We start from the raw sequence: 26,471 nt of genomic DNA on the forward strand, positions 1-26,471 counted from the left end.
TGGCTCTTTGAAGCCTTTGGATGGGCGGTGTGCTCAACATATAGAGAGGTACCTGCAAACAGTTGACAGACGACATAACTGTTCTAGGTTGCTTTACATCACTGTCATAAACACCATGACTTAAATCAGCATGAGAAGGAAAAGGTTCATTTGCCTTATATGTGACCGTCACCATTGAGGGAAAACGCAAAGCAGGAGCTTGAAACACAAAATGTGAAGGAGTAGTGCATTTTGACTTCTTCCCTTGACTTGCTCAGCTACCTGCCCCAATAGCCTAGGCCCACCTGCCCAAAGATGACACCTCCCACAGTTGGCAGGGCCCTCCCACATCAATCAGAAATTGATGCCCCACAGGCCTACCTAATGGTGGTAATGCCTCAGCTGAGATTTCCTCTTCCTGGGTGTGTCAAGTTGATGACCAAAATTAGCCATCGGTGGATAATGTTAACATATTAGCCCAATTATAAAACTGCCATGACCAGCATTCATCCTGGTAATTTTTGTGATTCTCAGTGTGTTGCTTGAAAAGCTCCTCCCACTAGAGAAAACAGGTCATCCTCATGAATTTGTTCATGTTAGTTGAAGCTCTAAGCTGTGGCATGATTGGTTGCACCTGCTTCTAACCCTTGAGTTTGTGAGGCTGAGGCAGGAGGATCAAGAATTTGAGGACAGTCTTGGGGATACATAAGGGAGTTGTCTTAAAAAACAATGATCAAAGAACAGAACCAAAAACCAAATGACAAAGAAAAACACCCAAAACTGTGGGGAAAAATAAGTATTCTTTTTCTGGAAAATTGCAATGTATTTATGCTGGAAGAGGTAGTGATGCAGATGCCTGTGTGTGAGTGTTCTTACACTTGTTTTCATGTGCAGCAAACTGTCAGTACAGTTTCATAATTCCCAATTGATGGTGATTTGTGTTGGGTTACTCAGGTTTGTGGCAACATTAATGAGGCATTTAAGTGTGCCATCAATGTGAGTAGCAGCTAATTGACTCTTTAGGAATAAGACATCTTAGCCAGGCCTGGTGACTCAGGCCTATCATTACAGCTGCTCTGGAGGCTAAGACGAGAAAGTTGGAGCCCAGGTTGCAAAATTGGGGTCCAATAACATGTATGAAGCCCCCAATTTAGAGTTTCATGTATTTCCACCCCAAGCAGTTTTTAGAGGTCAGTCTGATGTACAGAGTGAGTTCCAGAACAGCTAGAGTTATACAGAGAAACCCTGTTTCAAAAACCCAAAATAAATAAGTATAAAAAATAAGATAACAGAAAATTATAATCTAGGCATTCAAATGATATGAGTAGGTGTTTAGCTGTTTTTCAACAGCAATTAATTTATAATTTTAACAGAGTGTGTTGATTTTAAAAGTTTTCTGTAGTAAATGAATCTTCTAACACTGCTGTAAAATGATGTGATATTTGGGACCAATATTTCAGGTAGAGATCAAAGGATTTAGTTTTACTTTATTCCAGTCATCTGACAATAAATTACATTTTTAAAAAATAAATAGGACATTATAGGTCATCATGCTGTCTGAATATAGAATATACATGTTTGCAGACTTTGACTGTTTTGGAGGACAGAGCTTGCCTGCTTATTATAAAAGCCCATTTTTACAAATTTGGTGGACAGGGCTCTTTGACATTCTAAAGAATCATATTCTTAGGCTGGGTGGTGGTGGCACATGCCTTTAATCCTGATATTCAGGAAGTGGAGACACGTGGATCTCTGTAGATTCAAGGCTAGCATGGTCTACAGAGCGAGTTCTAGGACAGCCAAGAGGGAACAGAGAAAAGCCCTTTCTTGAAAACAGCAACAGCAACAACAACAAAAGCAATCTTATTCTTATAAAATTTTCTGCTCAAGCACTCTACCTATGAGACAGTTGTTTTCCAGTACAGAAAACACTCATAACATTTCTTTAGCATGGTTTTCTTTAGGGAGGCTTTTTTAGAACAGGAACTTCTCTGCTCTAAAGTCTGAAGATCTATTGCCTTTTCAAGTCATATGTCATGTCGTTAACTTTCTTTCCAGTGTTTGCATTTGACCCTAGAGTCACAGAATTCCCAGTGCTTCAGCTGGAGCTGTGTGGTGACACTGAAAATCATTTCTTTGGCTTCCCACTCTCCCATCCAAACCATATTATAAGGTTTTCTCAGAGCCTAGCCTCATGGCCCATTACTTCCTGACTGAAGAAGTTGCCTAACTTCTCCAAGCCTTACTTTCCATGCCAGTCAATAGATAGGAAGTGATGGTGGTGGCATGGTTGTTATAATGACTGAAAAGAAGACATATCAACAATTCACAGTAGTTTCTGCACATATTCAACATCTTTCTTTATCAGTGTTATCTGCTGTTATTAGTGTTAAAACCTCCCTCTTTTGTTCGCCTGTTTTGAACAGTCTCTCTACGTCGCCATTGTCCTGGTACTCACTTGATCTGCTGGCTTCTGCTTCCTGAGTGCTGGGGTTAAGACATGAGCCACCCCTGCCAAGATTTATAGCTTCATTCTTACATTTGCCATTACATTTACTCAGATAGTTAAAACTTACCTTCCTCCAGAAAGCCCTCCAGGCTGACCTTACAAAGCGATGCTTTCTTTTTCCTTGCGTGTTTCTTAGGAGTTGACTTCACTTGGGACTATATAATGTAAATGTTGTGACAAAGTGTGTGTGTGTGTGTGTGTGTGTGTGTGTGTGTGTGTGTGTGTGTATATACATATGCATGACTCCCATGTACAGGGAAAAGAAAATGTTGGCTGAACAGGACTGTGTATTTCTCACAGTTAACTAAAGTCAAAGAATACAGTCGACCCATTAGAAAAATTTAAAAGTTTAGCATCTTTAGTTGTAGTTTCTATGGCTTAAAATATGGTTATCCACGTCCCACCTCCCCCAAATATATATGTTGTTATTCAGCAGTACTGGTCGCATACACATGCAATCAGAGCACATAGGCAATGGAGGCAAGAGGCTCAGGAATTTAAGTCTAGTCTCAGCTCGAGCCATTGAGTGAGACTGAGACCAGCTTGGCTTATATATGAAACTTCATTCAATATATATATACACACATACACATATACATATATTCACACACACATAGATATACACATATGCACACAGAAACACACACATATCTATCTATATCTATCTATATCCCTGTTTTTGACAGGACTTTATGTGTACCTACTCTCTTAGGCTCTTCTGTATCTTTAGCCAAGTTTAAAGTGTTGGCAGATAAAGATGTCTTCTTTAAAGAGCAGCATTCCAGAAGGAAGCTTGGTGGGAGGTAGGAGGGTGGGGATAGCATTTCAGAAACATTATCAAAGGTACATAGGCATGACACAGTGTCTGAGAACTGCTGAAATTTAGTGTCGTTAGAGTATGACGTTCAAAGTCAAGCCCATCTAGACATGAGACATTAGAAGCTGTGAGAGTCAGCTCTTTCAGAATTAAGGTTCCTGGCCTATATGTTTATTTATATTTCCTCTTAAGGCTACGCACTTAGGGACACAGCTCTATACAGGCAGTTCAGAATGAGCAAATTCTACATGATCTGAATCATCTGAGCTTTATATATGACATCTAATAGCTCTCTTTTAACAGCTGTTCTTGTAAGAAAATGATTGAAATGTTAATATTAGCTCACACTGGGAGTTTCAAAGATAGAAATGTTATTTATTGCTTGTAATTTCTGAGGTATAGGAGTCTAAATGCAGTGTGAAGGTACATCCACTGGGAACAACCAACAGCTTTCCTGAAAATATATGCTTTGAAACTTGTGCTACTAAGATCTTGTGTTATGTAATAGGAGCTGTATGCGTCTGTCTACAGCTTCCTTTTGCATAATTGTATTTTTCATAATTTACATGAAAAATTTGATCCATAATGCTTGATAAGTATTTGTTAGCATTCCAATTAAATTTTGGCTTCTTTCCTCTCCCATAAGCTGATGAAGCATTTGTTATTCACTGTTTATGTATTTACTTGATGCTAAATGTCAGCATTATATTTAATTCTAGAAAACCTTGCCTACTTCGCGAATCTGATGTTTACTAATGCTACTGTCACCTAGTTGCTCTTCATTCTGGTGGTTTGCTTCCTTAGAAATTAGGCAAAAGGACCCAACACATTCTAACCATAAGAGCTTAAAACCCTGGGAAAGAAAATAGACATGAAAGGTAGAACATCAGCAGTTACTTGAGCTGTAATTAGCCTGGAGAGGGAATGTGAGGGAGAGGTCTGCAAGGGGGTAGGAAAATAGAGAGAAAGCAGGTATCTCAGCACATTGCCAGCACTGTGCCAGGGAGATGTACCCTTGTGGGTAAGTGCTTATCAAACAGACGCTTAATTATCTATCATTCTTGGGTTTGCTTATAGAACTTGCTAGTTTGCTGGTTCAAATAGACAGAATCCTTGGCACGTATATTCTCCTCATAAACAAATTGCATTGCATTTCCAGTTTCACACCTGTCTCCCAGGAGCTGTTCCTCTCAGGTGAACTGATCATTCGGGTAGATGTCTAGCCCACGTGTATGGAGGTACTGAGTCACAGCTATGTGACTGGGCCGATGACTCTCCTGTGAAATGTCAGGTGGGCTAACAAGACCTCTATGTCTTGCACGATATTATTTTCTTTAACGTTTTGTGGAGATACATTAAATGTAGAGAGGACTACACAACCCATGTGAATAAATCTTGATAAATTCCCTCACTGTAAACAGACCCAGTCAGCTGCCTTGGATGAAGCAATAGAATGTTCCTGACATCAGGAGGGTACCACCTGCTCCTAATCAGTCACTTCTGCTTTTCTTATATGTGACCATTATGTTGACTTTTATCATTGTTGGTACTGTTTTGGCTGCCTTCCTTTAGCACTGCTGTTAGTACCTGTGGACTCTGAAGATCCCAAGGTGCCATAAGGGTCTGGCCTTCCTGGGAAGGTGTTATATGTTCACCTCTTGTCAATGCTAACACACAGCACCTGATCAGGAATAGGGTGGGCCTTTTAAAAACAATTAACTAGTGTACGGTTGGAGGCCTCGTGGAAACACCAAGTGAAGGTAGAGTAAGCCAAAGAGCACTCAAGATTAACAGCAAAGCACACAGAGCCAGAGATGAGGATCATCCCCACAACTCTCAGAAGGAGCATGGGCCTGCCAACACCTTCCTTTCAGCCTTCAAGACTTCAGAACTGTGTGAGACAGCGTTTATCCATTGCTTTAAGTCCCCTCCTCCACCCACCCCCATTCCGGAAGCCCTGGACATTGGTCCAGGGGGTCTGCAGGACACTATTTCAGACAGTCTGCAGGACACTGGTCCAGAGGGTCTGCAGGGGCCTTATGCCCTGCCTCTCTTGGACATCACTGGCATTCACTTGCTCTGGGGCTCAGGTTTGCCTTACTGGGTAGTCAAGGGCAGCCTCTGCCTAAGTTCCCCCTTTTGCTTGCTCTCTGGCTCCTTGTATGTTTTTTCTTGTACAAAAGATCCCCACTGGAAGACAGGGTTCAGTACCATCATGCGATTTTGCCTTCTCCCTTCTCTGCATTTCAAGAACACTTTCAAGGGCCCACATGATTTCCCAGTTAAGATCCAGATGAACCTTGAATGCCAGCCCTTCTACCTTTCATCTGGCTCTCTCTGAACAGGTCTTTCCTCAGATCCAGGCTGAAGCCATATTGTGGATGCAATTTTCCCATTTCCTAGCTCCTGCATAATCTTTGAGAGGAAAACAAACTATCATCAGCAACGAAAAAGAAAATAGCAGGCTGCGTTTTAAAACGAAGGCCCTCTTTCCTGAATGATGTGGTGTGTTGTGAACAGAGGCTTCCTTCTCCTGGACTTGGGCATATTAAAGAACAGTTTCCATTTGAGAAAATAAAGCCTCCCACTTAAAAGCAGCTTGACAATGAGATTTTCGTTAGCAAGCTTTCGAGTCTACAGGAGGGTTTTTGTTTTTGTTTTTGTTTTTGTTTTTGCCCAGAAAAGATTGGTTTCAAACGGCCTTATTACTTAATCTAGTTTTTGTTTGGGGCTAAATTTTTAGTGTGATCACAAGGAAGGCACTGTTTTGAAATCCCCAGGGTGAGTCCGGAGACATGACCCAATTCCTGAGCCCTGTGCTGGTACCCTGGTTTCCAGGCCTAGGGACTCAGCTGGCAGCAATTCTGTTACATGTCTGAGCATAGACTGTCTTTTAGTCTTCAGGGATGTCCTCAGCCTAGAGTGACTGAAGAGAAGATATGTACTGCCCAGCTTTCCCATCCCTTCTGTGCTGTTAGTAACTATGGAAACATCTTTGGGACACTTAAAAGCACAAACATAAAACTTTCAGAAGAAATGTTAATTTTGTCTTCTTGTTTTTGTGTCATTTCTTAGTCCATTGAGTGTCTTTCAACTTCTAGTTCTTGGCGTTTATACCTGGAGAAATTGGAGGGAATTTTAGGCTACTTATATCTTCTAGACAATACTCTCTCTCTGTCTCTCTCTCTGTCTCTCTCTCTGTCTCTCTCTCTGTCTCTGTCTCTCTCTGTCTCTGTCTCTCTCTGTCTCTGTCTCTCTCTCTCTCTCTCTCTCTCTCTCTCTCTCTCTCTCTCTCTCTCTCTCTCTCTCTCTCTCTCGTGAGTTATAAAGCAGCATACCTTGAACCAGCAGTTACAAGGGCACGACCAGAACAAAAGTTTCTGTTTCTGTTCCAGTTAACTGTGTTTAAATGTGTGACTGGGGTTCTGCTCGACAGGTAACCTTGGGTCCTAAGATTCTGTGGTGCCGGATAGCTGGGTAATAAATCTAGGAGGGGGCCGGGGGACACTGCTCCCTTCATCTGACCAGTTTTCTCACTTCAGTACTCACAGGATTTCCGAAGAGTTAGCCTAGTGATCTCCTGAAGCCTGGGAGGGTTTTCCTCTGCCCAGGAGGATTTCTTGGGCTTCAGCCAGGCACCAAGAAGAGGTGCTATCTTGCCTTTGCCTATGGAATGTGCTAAAGCATTTTTAAAGTTGTTTGTAAAAGCAGCACCAAATAGTTGAACTCCATGGAGACTCCTGTGTGCTGGTTGGCATTACTTCTTGAGTTGGGAACACAAATTTCTTTCTATTTCCCATCTCGGGAATGAATGATGTATATTTTGTTGGAAATAATCTCATGATACCTCAAGAGAAATATATAATGTTTGGGAGTGTGTAGTTTTTTTCTTTTTCTTTTTTGATGTTTGTTTATAAAAATGTTGAAAGTGCAGGAATCCCATAGAGGAGCCTTAGTATATATTTGGAGCTCTGACTTCAGTTTACCCATGGCAGTCTACCTTGTTCTAATGTCCTTGAGCTGAAAATGCAGCAAATGCAGATAGATCTTGTTTGCAGTTAATCGGTCTCAGGCATTTTGTTGAGTTAATTGCCCATCTGTTAATATTGTCTCTGTTGCACAGTAAGTAGACACTTCACAATCCTTTCTATTTTCTTTAAAAAACAAAAGGTAGTTTTTGTTTGTTTGTTTGTTTGTACCTTGGGTTGTTTTCTGGACAGAACACAGGACCAAGCATTTCAGAGAAAACTTTGTTTGCCTGCGCCTCCGCACAGATGATTTTTCTGCTCAGTCAGTGTGGTGCTTGAAAAGAAAAAGAAAAATGTATTATTTACTTCCTCATTAGGATGCTTTTTTTTTTTTGAGACAGGGTTTCTCTATCTAGCCCTGGCTGTTTGGAACTTGCTCTGTAGATCAGGCTGGCTTCAAACTCAGATCTGTCTGCCTTTGCCTCCTGAATGCGGAGATTAAAGGCACAAACCACTACACCCAGGTAGGATGCTTAGTTTTTAACATTATCATAGGTTCATATAAACTAGAAATTTATTATCTTAAGGTTTCATTACTTTTTTTGTGTATGTGTGTTTGCATGTGCATACATGTTCATATGAACTTCGCACATGTGTGAAGGTCAGAGACAACTTGTGTTTACCAAATGACAGTTTACCTTCCAATGTCCTTGAGCTAAAAAATGCAGCAAATGGCAATACATTTCCTTTGGCCTTGTTGGTTCTGGTGGCTGTTCTCAGGCTGCTGTTGGAATGGTCGCAAGTGCTGCCCCCCTCTGTCTGGAATGTTCTTCCTTCCTAGCGTGTTTCATGTAGTTCACTCTAATCTTTCAGAAACTGTTTCCCACCATTCCCTGCCTGGATCACTTCCGATAGTTCCCAACCATAATTTCATGATGTGCTTGCTGATGTATGTCTGGAAGGCGCTGTATCCCTGGTGGCTAGAACAGTGTCTGGCATTGAGTAGACATTGGGAATTTTCTTATCAATGATGTCACTCTAGAGGTGAAAACAATGGTCTGAGTTAATTTTACCAAATACTGAATTTAGTCTACACTCTTTTCTATAAGGACTATTAATCTACTGACCTTAGGAAGTAAATATAAGATGTATGCTTTCATAAAAATATACAACTAATGGTTTATTTGTGATAAATGTATAGTACCCCAAATTAAGACCTGCCTCTCATTTGTAACTCAGGTTAGAAGATCGTCTAGTAGCTGTACACACGTTGCCACATATATTTGTCCTGAAAAGCAGGACGGTGTCTAACTGTGGGATCTTAAGGTTTGATTTCTGTTTTCTCTTAGCTTGGTTTTGTTTCTTTATTTTAAAAGTAGCTGAAGAGCCGAGAGCGAGAACATAGCAGAGAAGAGCTGAAGAGACAGAATGATCTGGGCTCATTCAGAAAAAAAAACTGGCAGAGTAGGTCATTTGAAAAGGAGGCTTCTGTAAATCGGAAGCTGTTGTTTGTAACTTCAGGAAGGGAGCCCGAGGTGTTTTTTTTTTTTGTTTGTTTGTTTGTTTGTGTCTGTTTTGCCCTTTCTTTGCCCAATACCAAGAAATACTGGGCCCCACTCAAGCCAGTCAAGCACTTCCCCACAGAGCTCTCTCCCAAGCCTCATCGCTGTTTGTTTATATTGAAACAGAATCTTACTATGTTGCCCAGGCTGGCTAACTTTAGTAGTTCTCCAGGTCTCTAGAGTAGCTGGGACTACAGACTTGCACCAGCAGGTCTGGCCTGGTCCTTGTTGATTGCAGTAGTGTTTTCTCCTGAACAGAAACTAAAGAATGCTTAGTTTGAGAAAGTGTTACATTCACCTCTGTGTATTTTTCCAGGGAAGGTTTTAAGAACTGAAAGCCACAATTCCCTGGATGACTTGAGGAACAGAATACGACCAATCGATGATCAAGGTGGGTGTTAGGTGAAATGCCATAGCTAAGAAAAGAATACAAAGCCACAGGAGGACTACACTTTGTGATCTTGAGAAACTGCATTTCCTTTTACAGATACTTGATTTTATAGAAATCATTGCAAATAATTACTTTAGCGCTTCTTTTTCACATTTTGTGTTACCATAAACTAATAAATTATTGGCTGTGGTACTTTCAAAGCTCAGGGTGAGAGCATTGTCTTGTTTGTTTGTTTTTTGTTTTTTGGGGGGGTTTGTTTTGTTCTCTCAATAGATGTGAACTGCATCTTGGCAGTTCTTAAAAACTGTTACTAACCATCTGCTCCCAAATCAGGGGTGGAAAGAACCTTTGGTGTGTGTGTGTGTGTGTGTGTGTGTGTGTGTGTGTGTGTGTGTGTGTGTGTGTGTGTACATACATTTTAAGAAGACAGTACAGGATTGCATTTGGGAAACATTGATTCTTGTTCATGCTCCATCCTTACTACAAAAAGTGTATGGCCATGGACTAGTGATGCTGGAATCACCTGGTGGAGCCTGCTAGAAGGAAGGATGATGAGGTTTTCCATAAGACCTGCAAAATCAGAATTGGCATGCCCAGCTGATGCCAATGGTTTCTAACTGCTGCTCTGCGAACCCTGTCAAGTAGGCCAGGGAGCAGAGTGTCTTTAGTAACAAGTGATTGGCCCATGGAGAAACCTGTTATTATTTTTCGGTATCCTAAATCTTAGGAAATTCTCCTAAGGAAGGACCTCAGACCTAGCTCTGTGAGTAGCTTTCAGAAGAGATCGGGCGTGTTCAGGGTGGCATGGCCATAGACATGAGCTTTCAAACCACATAGTTCCTCCTCATGAAGATCCTTTAAACATGAGACTAGGCTTTTTCTCCTGAATTATTTTCTCTGGGTGTGCCTCCATCTCTATCTCCCAAAGGGTTTGGGGATGACATTATTTTCTCTGGGTGTACCTCCATCTCCATCTCCCAAAGGGTTTGGGGATGACATTATTTTCTCTGGGTGTACCTCCATCTCTATCTTCCAAAGGGTTTGGGGATGATATAATTGGCCATTTCTTTATCTGTTCAGACTAAATAACCTTAAGAGCTTTTCCGGCATTACAGTCAGAGTTCTTTTACTCCAGTTAGTCTTAAGTAGTAGCTAGTTGAAGGTGTGAGAAACCCAGGAACTTGGTGTCCTATATATGCATGAAGAAAAATTCTGTACAAATTTATCTGGATTCATAATTCATAACAACAGAATTTTGATGTTATATGTAAGGGTAGTCACCCAAAGTTTCACTTCTGAGTTCTAAAAGGCCCAACTTCTTGGTACTTGGAAAGAGAAATGTATATAGTATATAAAAACACCATTTTTCTCTTTTTCTACAAGTTAGAAAAAACTCTATGGCTCAGAGCATCCACTGATTTATGTTTCCCAGCAGTCTGTCACACTGTATGTTTAGACATACACTGAATTAGCCTTAGTGTTCTCAACTTTGAAATCTATTATTGGTGGATGCTATCTTTGCCTGGCACTCAGTGATTTTATAATTAGCTTAACTTTTGCCTAGACTTCACTAATAAAAGTCACTCTATTTTTGTTTTTGTATATCTGTTTTCTAAGGCTCCCCCCATGTCTTTAACAGAAGCCAGCATGTGGCTTTGTGGCTTTTGTTGGTTAATCTGTGTCCCAGTTAACCTTGTATGTAAGAAAAGCTGTATGAGGAGCAGCCTCAAATTTCTATTTTAGGACGTGGCCCACGGCACATCTGACACTGGCTGCAGGCTGTGCTCATACCGTGCCCATGCTGCTGTCCAGCTCTATCTCAGTATCCTGTTTCGGTTCTCCCCAACCCCTATTCATCTTCCTTCCTTCCACTCTTCACCTTCTAAGACTTTGAGAACTCATAGCTCTGCCTCTCACTTCTGCATTTAACAGTAAAGCTGTGTGTGTGTGTGTGTGTGTGTGTGTGTGTGTGTGTGTGTGTGTGTGTGCATCAATACGTGCAGACAGGTGCGTGTAGAAAACCTGAAAAGGAAACAGTTGCTTTTACTTCCATCTTGCTTTTGGATTGAGCTGAATACAATATTTTTCCACAGCAGTTGAGCTAGATCCTCTGGAAAACCAGTCTGGAGGGACAGAAATGTAATGTGGGGCTTTCTTGACTGCTGGGTTTTTTTTGTGTGTGTGTGTGTGTTTATTTCATTTAGGTTTTGTGTTTAGTAATCTCATTCCATAAAGCAGCTTTTAGGAAATCACAGATGATCTGACTAAAACAGTGTTCTTATTATATTTGTTAATGGCTTCAGCTTCTTGCGGCCCAGCCATTCCTTAAATGTGCCATCTGTGTTTTGTTTCAGCACTTGCAAGTGAGGCAGCAGCATACCCCCCCATCTTGGATTATTTCTAGAATCAAGACCTCCGAATGTCAGCAGTCGGCTCCTAATGCGTTCCATCGTCTTCCATCCCTCCTCACTACATTTTTCAGAAAGAGAGGGCCTTCGGGAAACACACCCTAAAAGTGCAGGTGGGTGGGGGCAATGCAGCATCGTCTTGGGTCCCTTAGATGTGAGCTGCTACCCTGGCAATGTGGAGTGACTTGCAGGTGGTGTTGATGTGTCTGTCTCCAGCTGCCTGCTGTTTTTCTCCTTTCCAGTTCTGCAGGTGGCCAGGAAGCCCAGGAGACATAAGCCAATCAGTTCCTCTTCAGCCTATCCAGAAGGCAGGCTACAGAGACCGGGAAGCTTTTTTTATTTTTTGGTAAGTGTCAAACACCAGCTCATTATTTATTCTGAGAAAGCTTTAGAGCAAAAATACGCATCAGGAATCAGCTACTTAAACAAATAAACAAACAGAAAACCCATGAGCTCTTGCAAATTTGTTACAGCACAGCCGTTTAAACCTTTTATTCTGCGTTGTCTCTGTGTGTATCTGTGTGCTCCTGAGCGCCACTGTGCATGCTTGTGTGCCAACACGCGTGCCGTGGCATGTGTGTAGAGACCAGTGGACTGGTTGCAGGAGTCAGTTCTCTCCTCCTACCATGTGGGTCCTAAAGACCAAGTTGTAGAAAGTGCCTTTCCCTACTAAGTCAGTGGTTCTAAACCTTCCTAATGCTGTGACCCTTTAATACAGTTCCTCATATGTGGTGACCCCAGGCATAAAATTGTTGCTTTGCTACTTCATAACTGTAATGTTGCTACTGTTATGAATCATAATGTAAATACCTTACATGGTCACAGGTTGAGAACCATGGCACTAAGTCATCTTTTGGACTCAACATTTCCGTCTTATTTGGAGATCTTTTTGTACAGGACTTATCTTGATTGAGAATATTATGCTTTAGCAGCCCTGGTAATTTAAATATTCACTGTGCTTTTGGAATTGAGAATTTATTGAGTTTTTCTTTTCATTTTTCCTTTTTTTTTGTTTTTCTGAGACAGGGTTTCTCTATGTAGCTTTGTAGACCAGGCTGGCCTCGAACTAGCAGACATCTGCCTGCCTCTGTCTCCCGAGTGCTGGAATTAAAGGCGTGTGCCACCACCACCTGGCTGAGAATTTCTTGAGTTCTAATTTATTAATCCTGAGATTATTTGTGGTATTTTATAGCCCACCCCTACCCTCAGGCTACCCCTGGGTCACTAGATTGAGCAACACTTCACTTTAGTGAACCTAGACTTGAATGGTCAGATGAGATCCTTGATTTCTTCCTGCTTCCAACCTCCTGATAGAATCTGGCCTGTAATCTTCTTGATTTTGCCTTTTTTGTCAGTCTTTCCATTTTCTGGCATCAAGGAGACGGAAGGATTTTGAGAGTCCTTAGAATAACGAAAATCATAGCTTGAAGTTCCAGCCCTGCTACAGACATTGTAGATGTCCTCGGGCAGGTTTCACCCTTTCTGTGTAGTGTCTCCATCTGTACGAGAGGGGTGACAAAATAAATACCCATTTTTAGAGGCTGACTTTGACTAAAGGTTTCTACATCTAGAACATTCAGATCAATTTTGCAGGTAAATGTTTGGTAAATTTTAGCTATTGTCAGCTGCTGCTGCTCTTGCTGCTGCTCAGTGTGCTGACTGGGTTTTGTCGACTTGACAGGCGGGGGTTGTTTGGGAAGAGGAAAGCTCAGCTGAGGAAATGCCTCCACTTGTGGGAGGGCCTCGCCCCTTGTGAGCTGAGCTGCTTTGGGGCAGGTGGGTTCTGCGATGAATGAAATAGCTATGGGGAGTAAGCCAGGAAGCAACATTCCTGCATGGCCTCTGCTTCAGGCCCTGCCATCCGACTTCCCTTGATGAGAGATTGTAGTCTGGGATGCACAATAATCCTGAAATGAAACTCCCCAGTGTTTGATCAGGGTTTGCTTTTGGCCACTGTTTTATCATAACAATAGGAAGCAGAACACTGCGTTCATGTTTATCCCTCTGGATCCTTTTGCTGCCCTAGAGCTTGTATGACTCTAGTCTTCACCCTTACCTTTAAACGTGCTGGGCCACAGTGTCTGCTTCCACATCTAGAACATAAAAGTTGACTCTTTCTCAACACAATAAGAGATCTTAGTATAAGATGAACGTATTTATCAGCTTAGATTATTTGTAAAGTTCTTGATTCTAGTTACTATTTTTAGAAAATTTGAAGCAAGGTTTAGTGATAAACACCGGTAATCCCAGCAACTGGGGAGTGGAGGCAGAAGGGTCAGCTGTGTAGTGAGCTTGATGGACAGCTAGCTGTGGGATACCTTTTCAAGAAGAAAAATTTGAAATGCTGATTATAAATAGGGATTTGCTCAATTTTTGTTATTTCTCAGTGTCTGGTACTTTTTATTATGAAAATCATAAGAAGGCATAGTTTCCCTAGCAGAAATAGGATTTAATTTTGGATTTGGCCAAAGAATTCCCATGATTGTTTTGAATGCCTTTTAGTTTACATTCAGAAACTTGGGGTTAAGGAAGACTTCCTGACAGTAGACACTTCAAAATGTCAATTTTACCATACAGACATAATCGTTACTGGGGTAATGGCAACATCATTTTTGAAGCTATTAGCATTATGTCACGTGTTCTGTAAGATCTTTACCTCTTGGGTTTTCAAGATAGTTTTGGGTAAAGACTTATATATAGCCAGTTTCACTAATTGTAAAAGAAACAATTAAAATAAGATTTAAAAAGTTCTTATAACCAGCCAGATGCTTCAGCTACATTGTTACTTGTAACACTTGTGTTACATAGCATCATTACTCCCCCATTTTATAGAGGAAAAAGAGACACAAAGAAGCTAAGCAAATTCCAGGGTCTTTTGAGTATGTCAGGAATTGCCAAGGCTCAAATTTAAGGATTCAGCCGCCAAACAGGCAATCTAAGCATCCAATTATGTTGCTGCCTACAGACTGTAAATGGCATGAAGATGTCGAGAAGCAAATGGGAGGGATAAGGTATATAGAAGTCTAGAATTCCGGGCTCAGTGATTTTATGGGTGTGTGATAGGATAGCCAGTGAAAGTTTCGCCGTGGGTTCATGGTAAGCTGGGGCTGACTGACTACACTTGGAGAACTTTATGCCAGCTCTCACACATGGGCTGGTTTAAAGGGAGGATTAGAGATCATTCCGAGTAGCTGAGTGAAACAAATGAGCATGAGGGTTTGAGAAACAAGATTAAGATAGCAGCCTGGGAGCCTGAATGTTGAGGGGCTGGGGTGGAAAGTGGAGCTCTGGAAGCCCATGCAGAGGAGAGACATGAAACCCAGGCTCCACCCAGAGGGAAGTGGGCCAGACATTTAACACCCTGGAGTTCAGCGAGAATGGGACCAAAGAGAGGCCAATGATGTTAGCATTATCATTTCTTTCCTTACTGATTATTCACTGAATGACTAGGTGCTATTGTGCCTTCACCAAGACAGGAATTGTGCAAAGGGGAGGGGTCTTCATCCACATGAAAAGGCTGTGCTGTTTGGAGACTCAGTTACTTGAGGTTAAACACTTCTGCACAGGTTTCTTTTTTGCATCCTTGGCTGCTCTTCTCCAGTTTAGTACGTAAGGCCTCATTCTGCCTAAGTGTCCTAAGCTTTTGATCTTAGATTTCTATCTCTAAGATTGTTATACTTGGATACAAGTTGTAAACAACAGTAACAGGAAATATACTATTGTCAGTGTTTGAATGGTGATTCATTTGGCACTTTTAAAAAGACCTTTCTGTCACACTTATTTCTATTTGTTTTTATTTATATACTTATTTATTTGGTGTGTGTGTGTGTGTGTGTGGAGAGAGAGAAGAGAGACAGACAGACAGACAGAGAGAGGGGGGAGGGAGAGATGGAGAGAGGGAGAGAGAGGGAGAGAGGGAAACTGGCCAAAGGATAACTTGCAGAAGTTGATTCTGACCATGTGGGTCCTGGGGGTTGAACTCAGGTTCTAGAGGGGATGGGGATCTATGTATTTCCTCCCCAAAACATGAGTAATGTCAGGGGACAGTGGTACTGGTAGTGTCTGGTGAGTTTACAAATAAACCATAGACATTCCCTGCTATGGGGAGTGGATCTTTTCTTCAATTCCTCTTATCCTCAAAGGGTATTTGATTTGTTTCTTCAAAGAAAATTCTATTTGCCATTTTGAAAGATGCCTAAAGGCTGAAGCATGGCAGTTGCAAGGAACTTCTGAAACCTCAAAACCCCTAGTTTGCATGTGGGCCTGACCCTCTCAGTGGGGTCCTGTGACTTCCAGCAGGGGTTTGTAAGCATAAATCACCCAGGGCCTGCAAAAGTCCCTCTTCTGACTCCACAGAGGACAAGAGTGTGCATTTCTGTTGCCTTCCTGGTAATGCCAAATTCTGGACCATGCTGCAGTACCAGGAAAATGAGATAGTTTCCCTTTACCAGTAACAGATGACCAAAATGACTTCTTGTAGCATCACTTCCATACCCCACTGAGTGCCTTTCTCCAAATCCTGGCATGCCTATGCATTATGTTTAACTTCATGCACATACTCAGTATATTAATACATTTAGAGCTTCTTTTGTTTGGTGGTTTTGTGTTATGCAATAGCACTGGTAACTTAGTTATATTTTTTCTATAATAATCAATTGAAGCAAATATGTCATTTAAAAATAGGTATCAGAATGCAATGTGAAGTCTTCGTATAAAGTTAAAAATATTTACTATACTGTCTAGGTGTTATTTCTGTTGCTATGATAAACTACTGACCAAAACAAACATGGGGAGGAAAGGCTTTATTTGGCTTATAGGCTCAGTCAGTCAAGAAAGGAAGCCAAGTAAGGAAATCAAGGAAGTAACTGAAGAGACCACGGAAGAACACTACTTACTGACTTGGTCCCCAGGGCTTGCTCAGCCTTGAAAGCCTATTTTTCTACAACCTAGTCCCACTCAGTTAGGAGTGGAACCACCTTCAGTGGACTGGGTCCTGCCACAGTCAATCATCAATCAAGAAAATTCAATACAGACTCACCCACAGAACAATCCAGTGGACATGCTTTCTCAGTTGAGTTCTTTCTTCCCAAATGTTTTCTAGCGTATGCCAAGTTGACATGAAACTATCCAGCATGCATAGCTTGCTCAGCTTGGTTCCTTGTATACCAGAACCATAGTGAGCTGGGCCATTCCAAGCAAGCAGATGCCTCGCAGGCATGCGCAGAGGCCAATCTGATGAAGGTAATTCTTCAGTTGAGGTTCCTTTCTTCACAGGTGACCCTAGTTTGTGTCAAGTTGACAAAAACTTGCACTTCCACTGTCCATGAAAACATATTTCTAAGTGCTGTATCTGAGTGTTCACTGTAGTTTATTTACAGTAAACAAAAATCTGCAAAGAAATCGAAGTCTTCTTTCCAGGGAAATGATAAATGAATTCCTGTATATTTAGCCACAGTGGAATATACCTAGCGATACAAACTCTGGGTAGAATGACTGTGCTCTTAAAGCACTATATTAACATAAGTAAGATACACCCAGTGTGACCCCGTTTCTATGAATTTATAGAAGCAGCAAAACTATAGTGGTGTCATCAGGTTGTCAGGGATCAGGAAGGATGAGCAGGAAATTGACTGCAGAGAGGAACAAAGGGAATTTGGGCTTGATGAAAACATTTGGTATCCTGACATCCGTGACTGTTATAGGATTGTCTACATTCTCCAAACCTCATCAAATTGTAAAATTGAACTGATGAAATTACTGTATAGAATTTCTATTGTAACAAAGTTAATTTTAAAAATTAAGCGCAGTCACTACACGTTTATGTTATCAAATACTTTTTGTAGCTGAAATCTTCCCAATAGAATATTAAAGTAGGAAATCAGGCCAGGCTATTGTTAATGATGTCTCATGTTAGTGATCCCAGAGTGTGAGAGGTAGACACAAAAGAATCAGGAATTCAAGTGTAGCTTCTGCTATAATAGTGATTTGGAGGCCAGCCTGGGTTGCATGAAACCCAGTCTCAAAAAGACAAAAAGAATTCCACTTTAAAACAAGCAGATTATCAGGCAGGGATGGCTCACACCTTTAATCCCAGCACTCAGGAGGCAGAGGCAAGTGGATCTCTGAGTTTGAGACCAGCCTGGTCTACAGAGTGAGAAACCCTGAAGAAAGGGGCGGGGAGGCGAGAGGAGAGAGAGAGAGAGGTGGGGGAAAGTGAGAAGGGAGAGGGGGGTGGAGAGAGAAGTGGGGCCCTGGGGTGAGATGATAGATGGACAGACAGACAGATGTGAATCCCTGAGGGAGAACAGGAACACACAGAGGGAGCATAGGAAGTCCCCTGAAGAGTTCCTTGTGTATGTGTAATGGAGCAGAGTATCAAGTGAGAAGTTCTAAGAATAGGAACTTTAGTTCATTTATTTTTAGCATCCAATAGTTACTCTTAGCTGAGTGGTTTTCATGCCAGCTGTGCTTTTTAAAGTGAAAATTCTTCTGAAAGTGATTTCTCTCCTTTTCGTGTGTGCCATGAACATGTCCCCTGTGGGTGGGGATGGGGTAGCATGGGGATTTGGCAATGGCAGCTTACATTCAAGTAGATGAAGCAGGCTACACAGGATGAAATCTGTCTAGCAAAACAGTGGCTTTCTGCACAGATTGAAAGAGTACAGTGTGTGTGGCTGAACACTAATGCATTATCCAAACTACTGATGGATGGGAGACAAAGAAACTTAATTATACATGCTTTTCTGCCAGGAAGAAGAAAATAGCCATGGCTTTAGAAATTGGCCAGGATTTATGCAGTTGGGGACAGTTTGTTGAGGCTACTCAAAATTTTTTTTTGGAGGGGATAAAAACCAAGTTATAATTTTCTATTGGTTTGTTTGTAGGTGTTTTTCCTATCTATTTATTTATCTGTCTATCTACACACACACACACACACACACACACACACATACACACATATTTTTTGTTTTTTCAAGACAGGGTTTCTGAGGCTGTCCTAGAACTCGATCTGTAGACTAGGCTGGCCTCAAACTCACAGAGATCCGCCTGCCTCTGCCTCCCGAGTGCTGGGATTAAAGGCATGTGCCACCAGCCCCCAGCTCCTATCTTAATACTTCTTAACCATTCAGACTTAAAGTAAGAGTTTCTTTAGCTGTAATAGTGCATGTTATTTGAATGTGTGCTTTATTTCTTTAATTATGACCTATTGAAAATTTTGAGATGCTTCCTGGAGAAAATTGCATCAGTGCTCTAAACTATCTCTTTGTGTAATAAAGTGTTTATGAGTCAGTGTGTTTTAATAAACACTTATTTAATGTGTATCATAACATTTATTTTTCTATTTGCTTACTGTTGGAACTTGAATCTCGGGCCTCATACATGCTAAGCACATGCTCTGTTACTGAGCTACAGCCCCGTTTTTTTGTTTTGCTTTTAAAGTGTATCATTAAGTTCATAGTGTTACAGTTAAAAATGCAGTTATTATAGTTTTACTTAATATGCAGTTTAAAATTGTGGGCTGTGAAATCAGATAGTTGCCAGTTTGAATTCTGATCACTGGTCCTGAGTATTATTAACCAGTTTCACTGAGTATTTTAAAACTCTTGGCTTAATTATTATGTACAAAAGGGCTTAATGCCGTGCTATAGATTTATTATGTGCATTATAAACTATGCTATTATTTGCATGGTCATGGCCTCCAGAGGATAGAAGGCCTCCGTATATGAGGGCCTTCAAGTAAAGTAAGAAGGACTGTACTGCAGAAGGAGGTTATGATTGAAGACTAAGACTTTTCCATCTGTGCAAGTGGGGCCCAGTGTTTCCAGGAAAACTTGAGCTAAGCAGAGATGGCTGGTCCTATGAGGCTCAAGATTAGGGCTGGATCTAAACATTAGAAGTCAACATAGGCTCAAGCTTGTAGGTTTCTTCACATGGGTATGTAACTTCAGAGACTAGTCACAAACTGAGCAACAAGTAGAAAGAGGAAGGCAGGCAGGCAGGGTTGAGATCTGCTGGCCTCATTCTAGACAGTCTTGAACATGATCAGTGTGAGATGTGCATGGGCAGAGGCCTTAGTGGAGGAAGGCCCGTGGAAGGACAGAATGGACACAGCAGGGCTGCTGGGTCAGGATGTAGAGGTGAGCCTTGGGCAAGAATGGCTAAGGGAAAGTCACAGCCAAAGTCCAGCCCACAGGGATGTGTGAGGCTAACAGGGCGGTCCTTTCTGATTTGCACAGGTGTGTAATTCACTGGATCTTAGCAGCAGCACATTGGGTATGAGAGTATGAGAGCAGGCTTAGTGTGAACAGTGAATTCATGTATCACTGAACAAGCAGGAAACATAAAGCTTTGCCACAGAGAGCATGGGGACATGGTTTAGGACCTTAGTAACGAGGGAGGGAGGAAGGAAGCAAGCAAGTTTGGATACCAAGCTCCTGGAGGGAAGGGAAAGTGAAGAGAACATGAATAAGTGAATGCAGATATTAGGAAAGTGTGACCCATTGTAAGGAACCAACCAATGGAAACCAGCTTTGGCAAATGGATGCTGTCTGCAGGAACTTGATCAAATTGTTGAGTTGCAGGCTCCCTTCTCCTGAACCAAGATCAGCATCAGATTTCAGGGTGGCTGTACAGAGGGACATTCAAAAGCCCCTGGAGAAAAGCCAAAAGGAAACGGGGAACATAGAAACCAGGCTGCAGGGGGCTGCAAATGCTCAGCATTGAAAAAAGCGAACACCAAGGCCGTTTCTTACCTGCTGCGCAACGGTATTGATTTGAGTATTTGAGTATACTGGGGTGGGGCAGCTTGGAAGGAGAAGGGTTGAGACTAATAGGGTTTATTTTGGCAGACTTTGTGTCAGAAACTGTAAACTTCCCATTTTGTTAACTGGCATTGGATTAGTTCTGCCAAAGAAATGAGTGGAATTGACAATTAGAGAAACATTCTGTAATGTTTAACCTGGTATCAAGAGTTCGGACCTGCTCATCTGTGAAAAGGTTGCCCCTGGGAGAGACAGTGTGTACAGGGACTCTGGTCTGATAGCTTGAGTCACACGGTTCTGCCACATTATCAGGTGGGAAACTTCTCCCAGCTCTTCAGGTTCTTCATCTTTAAAGTAGGAAGTGTAAGCTTATCACTACCTGGAGGCTGTAAGGGTGGTAGTGGTTTACATACACCAGTACCCTTTCCCAGATGCTCACTTGTCAATGAGTTCATGTCATCATTAGTCCTTGGCCATGTGCCACACACCAGGCATTTAGAGTGAAAAATTAGTGTAGAGCATTGAGTTCTGATAGCTGTAACTACATCTACTTAGCAACTCCTGTGTGGCAGGCCCTGTGCTAGGAGTAAAATAAGAAAGGCAGTGTGTGTTTTCAGGTCCCTTGTGGTTATATTGGGGGCACTTACCATATCATCTGTTATGGTCTCAACAGACCAAACATTTTCTTTTTCTACATCGTGATTCTATAGTGAGCCCCAGAGCAGCGATCCTCAATCATATGCATTAAGAACCCCATGTTCAGGGGTGTTAACTTGTTAATGCAGCCCCCATCTCACCCTGGGTGGTGCTGACCCTCTGGTTCTGCCCTAGAGCAATCTCCTCTTCACTGTTATAACAACAGTGAAGAAGCTGCAGATTACAGGTCTCTCTTTTGGGTTCCCCTCTTGCCTTCTATCTTGAGATGACAGGATGACCCAGGAATAGATCTTTAAGGGACAGAGCAACTCTTTCTGTCTCTCTTAAATTGTGGGATGGGAAACATCCCTTTTTCCCTCACCCATCTGGAGAATCATACCCACACATCCACTTGGCAAGCTTATTTTGACTCTTACAGGAAATGCTAGCCTTACAGGCTTTTTGTGATCTTAAGATGCTCAATACAAACAGTGCATTCTTTTGCTATTGAAGAGAAGGGAAAGTTGTCAAGTTGTCTTAAAAAACAACTGTGTGTATATGTATGTGTGTGTGCGCATGCGTGCACGAGCATGTATGTGTGTGTGTGGGCGGGCAAAGGTCAACGTTTTTTCAATCCATTTCCTCCTTATTTTTTGAGACCAGGTCTTCCACTGAACCTGGAGTTCATCTGTTTGGCTAGTCTGGCTGGTCGGTGAGATGCAGGGATCTGGGTGTTCCCCACCAACTCTGCATGGTGCTGGGGTTACAGAAAACACACCCACATGGAGCTTTTTTGGAGATCTGAACTCAGTTCCTCATACTTGCATGGCAAGCAGTTTACAGAGTGAACATTTCCTCAAGCCCCAACTGTTGCCATTTCTGAGCTTAATTTGGCGCTTGAAAATTATTTTTGCACCGAAAAAAGAATCAGCTATTGCCCTCTGTAGGTGAGTTCTGACTTCCTCACATGTTAAAGCCATGATGGCTTAAAGGGCACCTGTGCTCCCAAGTTACCTACCCTTCATGTCTAATGTCAAGATCTTAAAATGAGCTTGAGTGTTAGTGGAAGTTGCATTCTAGACACTTATGGCTTCTTAAAGCCATATATCATCTATAAAAATCCTGACGGGTTTTCCTTTGCATGCTCTTGCTCAGAGCGCGCAGTCATTCCATTTATGGTATTACAATTAAATAATTAGTCTATTTGTGGACGCTTTTTCCTGTGACTAGTCAGAGGGACCACACATGTTTATCACCGGGATATCCTGGTTGGTACTCGCCTACTTTGCACCTTGAATATCAAAGCCTTAAGTAGGCCATGAAATTCTAGAAAGTGCCTGAGCTTCCTAAATTTTTTTAAAGGTGCTGTGTGCAACACCTCTTCAAAAGCAAGCTTATTTTACTCTTTGAAGAAAACAAAGAACATTTTTTCTCATACTTCTTTGTTTTCAGTTAAAACTCGTATTAGTGAATGAAAAACAAGACAATAATCTCACTTACTCATAATGCCATGCCTTATAAAATTACCCCCAGGAGTATGTTTTAAAGGATAGATATGCAGACTGAATGCTAAATACTGATATCTTTTCTAGGCCTTTATGTGTAACTATATTTTTAAAAAATTTGTTGATGTTAGTAAGTTATGTCATTATTAGATATTTACATGAAGTATGCTATTCTAGTACAAACTTAAATCCTTATTTGGTGACAACATTGGACTAATGACAACCTGCTGAGAATGAGGGTGTGCTTTCGCTTATAGACATCTGTGGGCGCTTGAGCTACAAGCAAACTGATTGACCTAAGGCTCTCCAGCCTCAGGTGGAGCTGGATTGTAGATCATGTCATTTCCCAGGAATTACACCAACTCAGTACAAGTATGTGCAGACTACAGTTGACACACTTAACTCTCTTGTTTACTTACTTTCTCTGTCATTTGAAACTAATTTATTAAAATGATACTCGGGAGTGGTGGCTATCCAGAGCAATAGCTAATAGAGAGAAGTGAAAGGCAAGGGTCAGGTAGCCATCACAGCCTAGGACTGCTTAGCATATCTCCTGCCTTATCATTAGCACTTGGGAGTTTCAGCCCAGGGCAACTGTGATTCTTAGGATGACCCTCAGTCGGTAAAGTGCATGCTATCCAAGGATGAGGACATGAACTCCACCCTTAGCATCCATGTGGAAAATCTGGGCATGGTAGCAGACATTTATAATCCTACTGCTGGGGAGGCAGGGACTGGAAAATCCCTGGGGCTGTCTCACCAGCTGTCTCAGTAAAAGGAAGGTGTTGTGCCCAAATTCTGAACCCCAAAATCACCAAGAGACCCAATCCGATGCAAAAGCACATACTCTCTTTTTATTGGGAAGGATCAAAAAGAAGATATTCTTCAGGGTTTTTGAAGAAAGTTGTGGGTGTAGAGATAAATTCTCTTTTTGAAGTCTTTACTTTTTTAGCTAACATGAGAAAAGTTTCAGGGAAGCCTCTAGCTTTGACACCACAGAACTCTTGTTGTTGGAAACCTGCATTATGTTGATAAGTTGCTAAGACTAAACAGAAGTATTCTTTCTGTACATCCAGTGTTACAAACTTATGTCATTTTCTCCTCTCTCTTTATATGTTTATTTACTAGTTCATGTATTTGAACAACCATGGAAAACCATCTATATAAGTGTCCCCCTCTCTTTGGACTCTGTTTCAGGCAGGCTAACCATGAGAGGGTACCTGGTGGCCATATTCTTGAGTTCCATCTTCCTCTATTATGTGCTACACTGTATCCTGTGGGGAACTAATGGCTATTGGTAAGTTTCAGTTTTATTATTTAACATGACTTTCAAACTAGTCTTCCCCTTGTTTATCTAAAGAACCTTTCAGAGTATTTTACTGTGTTGTGTTACAATGTTGTACCCAATACTGTGACATGTTGGATCTTGTCTAGCTTTTCATGGTACACTGGGATTTTACTGATCCAGTGTGCTGGAGATTGTTTCTCTAACTATTTAAAGCTGTCGAGTAGGTCTGGAGGGATGATGGTCGAGTGCTTGCTGCACATGTATGAGGACTTAGGTGTAGATTGCTATTGCCCATGTGAAAACCAGACATGAAAACCCTGTGCATTTGTAACCCCAGCACTGGGGATGAGGGATAGATTGGAAACGGGAAGAGTACTGGTGATGGCTGGCCAATTATCAGTTTCAGCTCCAGGGTTAGTGAGGGACTCTGCCTCAAGAGTCAAGGGCAGAGTGGTAGAGCAGGACAAAAACATAATACATACACACACACACACACACACACACACACACATCCACACACACACTCTCACACATACACACAGCACACACAACACACTCACACACGTATACACATACTCATACACACATAAACACACACTAACACACATATGCATACTCTCACATACACACATCTCACACACCACACACACACACACATCTCATACACCACACACACATACATTAACACACGTACACAGAGAGAAGGGCAGAGACACAGAGACAGGAGACATAGAGACAGGGGATCCAACACCCTCTTCTGGCCCCTACAGCTATACACACACACATGCACATAATCACACAGAAATACACACACACACACACACACACACACACAATTTAAAACAAAATAAATATTTTTAAAGAAATAGGGTTTTTCTTCAATTAAAAATGTCTCTATCTCTCTGCCTGTCTCTCCGAGTGACCTTTACATTGTAAATGGATGTCAGTACACAGTTAAATGCAAATATATCAGATCACAGCTTCCCATCTTAGACAGTAGCTCATCAGTGTTTCAATAGAAAATCTTAGGTCTCTGTTTCTGCACTTCCATCTCATCACTGAAGAATTATTGTAGCGCCTCTTCATGAAATAAAGTTGGGCAAATGCTACTGGGAGGAAACCTATGCCAGTTGGTGGTTTGGGCTTACAGTTTTAGCCTTTGCACCTAGATTCTGGGCCAGAGGACTTTGAAGTCTTATTCAATGAAGTTCACCCCACAGGAGTCTCTCCCTTATCTCTGCCACCTTCTAATAATACAAGAAAGGAAGAAAACGCAGAAAGATTTCTATGCTACTATTTGTAATAGACAGGGTTCTCTAGAAGACTAGAACTCATAGAATGTACATATATTATAAAAGGGGTTAATTAGGATGGTTTCCACGATGGGGGCTGGATGGTACAAAAATGGCTATCTGAAACTTAGAAAGGTCAGCTCACAGAGGTGGCTCAGCTTGAAAGGCTTTTGCTTTCAACAGTCCCCGTCTTGTGATGAAGACCTGGGGGATTCCTTCACACTTGCGGATGTTTAGTTCACACTGGAAGACAGAATATGTTGGAGTTTCTACCAGTGAAGGACAGACACACTCATAAGCAAAAGAGGCAAGGAAGCTACATTGTGTTTTCCTCTGAACTTTTTGTGTCTGGGCTGCCTTACCAAAGGCTGCCATCCACTCTGGGGTAGGGTCTTTTCCTAATTAGTCATTACTAGCAAAGTTCTTAAGACCCACCCAAAGGCTTGTCTCCCAGTTAATTCCAAATCTCATCAGATTAGGTTATCTACCATTTTACTTTTGTAAACATCCTGATTATCACAGAGGAAGTGGTAACAAAGATAATAAGAATACTTTGAATTCACTACTATCCATTGTCACCAGACTTTGAAGAGTGTCCAAACTGAGTTAACATTACTTATTGACAGTACCTGGGATATCACAGCCTAATGTGGGTGTGCATCATGGTATTGCTTCCTTTAAAACTGTTCTTGGGAGCTGGGGTACCAAGTCCTTGCATGACCTTCAGGGAGGGACCTAACTGGGGCCTTGAGGGAATAAAGATAAGACAGTCAGATGGCCCTGCAGTGGTGGTGCATGCTTTTAATCCCAGAATTTGGGAGGTAGAGGCAGGCGGATCTCTGTGAGTTCGAAGCCAGCCTGGTCTTCAAAGAGAGTTGTAGGACAGTCTCCAAACCTACAGAGAAACTCTGTCTTGAAAAACCAAAAATACATAAATAAATATTTAAGTAAATATATAAATAAAATAAAATAAAAAATAAAGATAGTCAAATGGACACATGGATAGAAATCTGGGGTTGGGGGATGGTTTAGGCTGCCTGCTAGAGAAGCCTCAACATCCTGGAAACTCAGTGTGCTCAGTATATACAGTTGAAGTGAGAGATCACGTTATTATATACAGCTGGAGAAGAGGACAGGGCTTATGATACACAGCTGGATGAAAGTGACAGGTTCAGCTGGTCATGGTAGGAGCAGACTCTATAAGGGAGCAGTCATCAGGCCATACACACCGGAGTCCCTCTGAGCCTGAGGTTATGGGATCCTTGACATGGCTGTGTCCATGTCAAGTGTACGGTTTCACTCGGGGCTTTATTCAGGATTTCCTCTGTTCCCTATCCTGGGGAGACAGTTCAAG

At 41.7% G+C, this 26,471-nt stretch overlaps 1 protein-coding gene across 2 annotated transcripts in view; it reads left to right on the top strand.

Annotated features, from left to right (window-relative positions):
* St3gal6 (ST3 beta-galactoside alpha-2,3-sialyltransferase 6) overlaps window positions 1-26,471 on the top strand; it is a 61,386-nt gene that overhangs the window by 4,792 nt on the left and 30,123 nt on the right. For both annotated transcript variants that reach the window (XM_040750621.1, XM_040750620.1), the window contains exons 2-5: window positions 9,152-9,226; window positions 11,581-11,747; window positions 11,877-11,980; window positions 23,735-23,834. In XM_040750621.1, coding sequence (XP_040606555.1) covers window positions 23,746-23,834 — 89 coding nt within the window. In that variant the 5' untranslated portion in view covers window positions 9,152-9,226; window positions 11,581-11,747; window positions 11,877-11,980; window positions 23,735-23,745. The remainder of the gene's footprint in view (window positions 1-9,151; window positions 9,227-11,580; window positions 11,748-11,876; window positions 11,981-23,734; window positions 23,835-26,471) is intronic.

Source organism: Mesocricetus auratus, unplaced genomic scaffold (assembly GCF_017639785.1).
Source record: "Mesocricetus auratus isolate SY011 unplaced genomic scaffold, BCM_Maur_2.0 Super-Scaffold_100008, whole genome shotgun sequence".
NCBI classification, from domain to species: domain Eukaryota; kingdom Metazoa; phylum Chordata; class Mammalia; order Rodentia; family Cricetidae; genus Mesocricetus; species Mesocricetus auratus.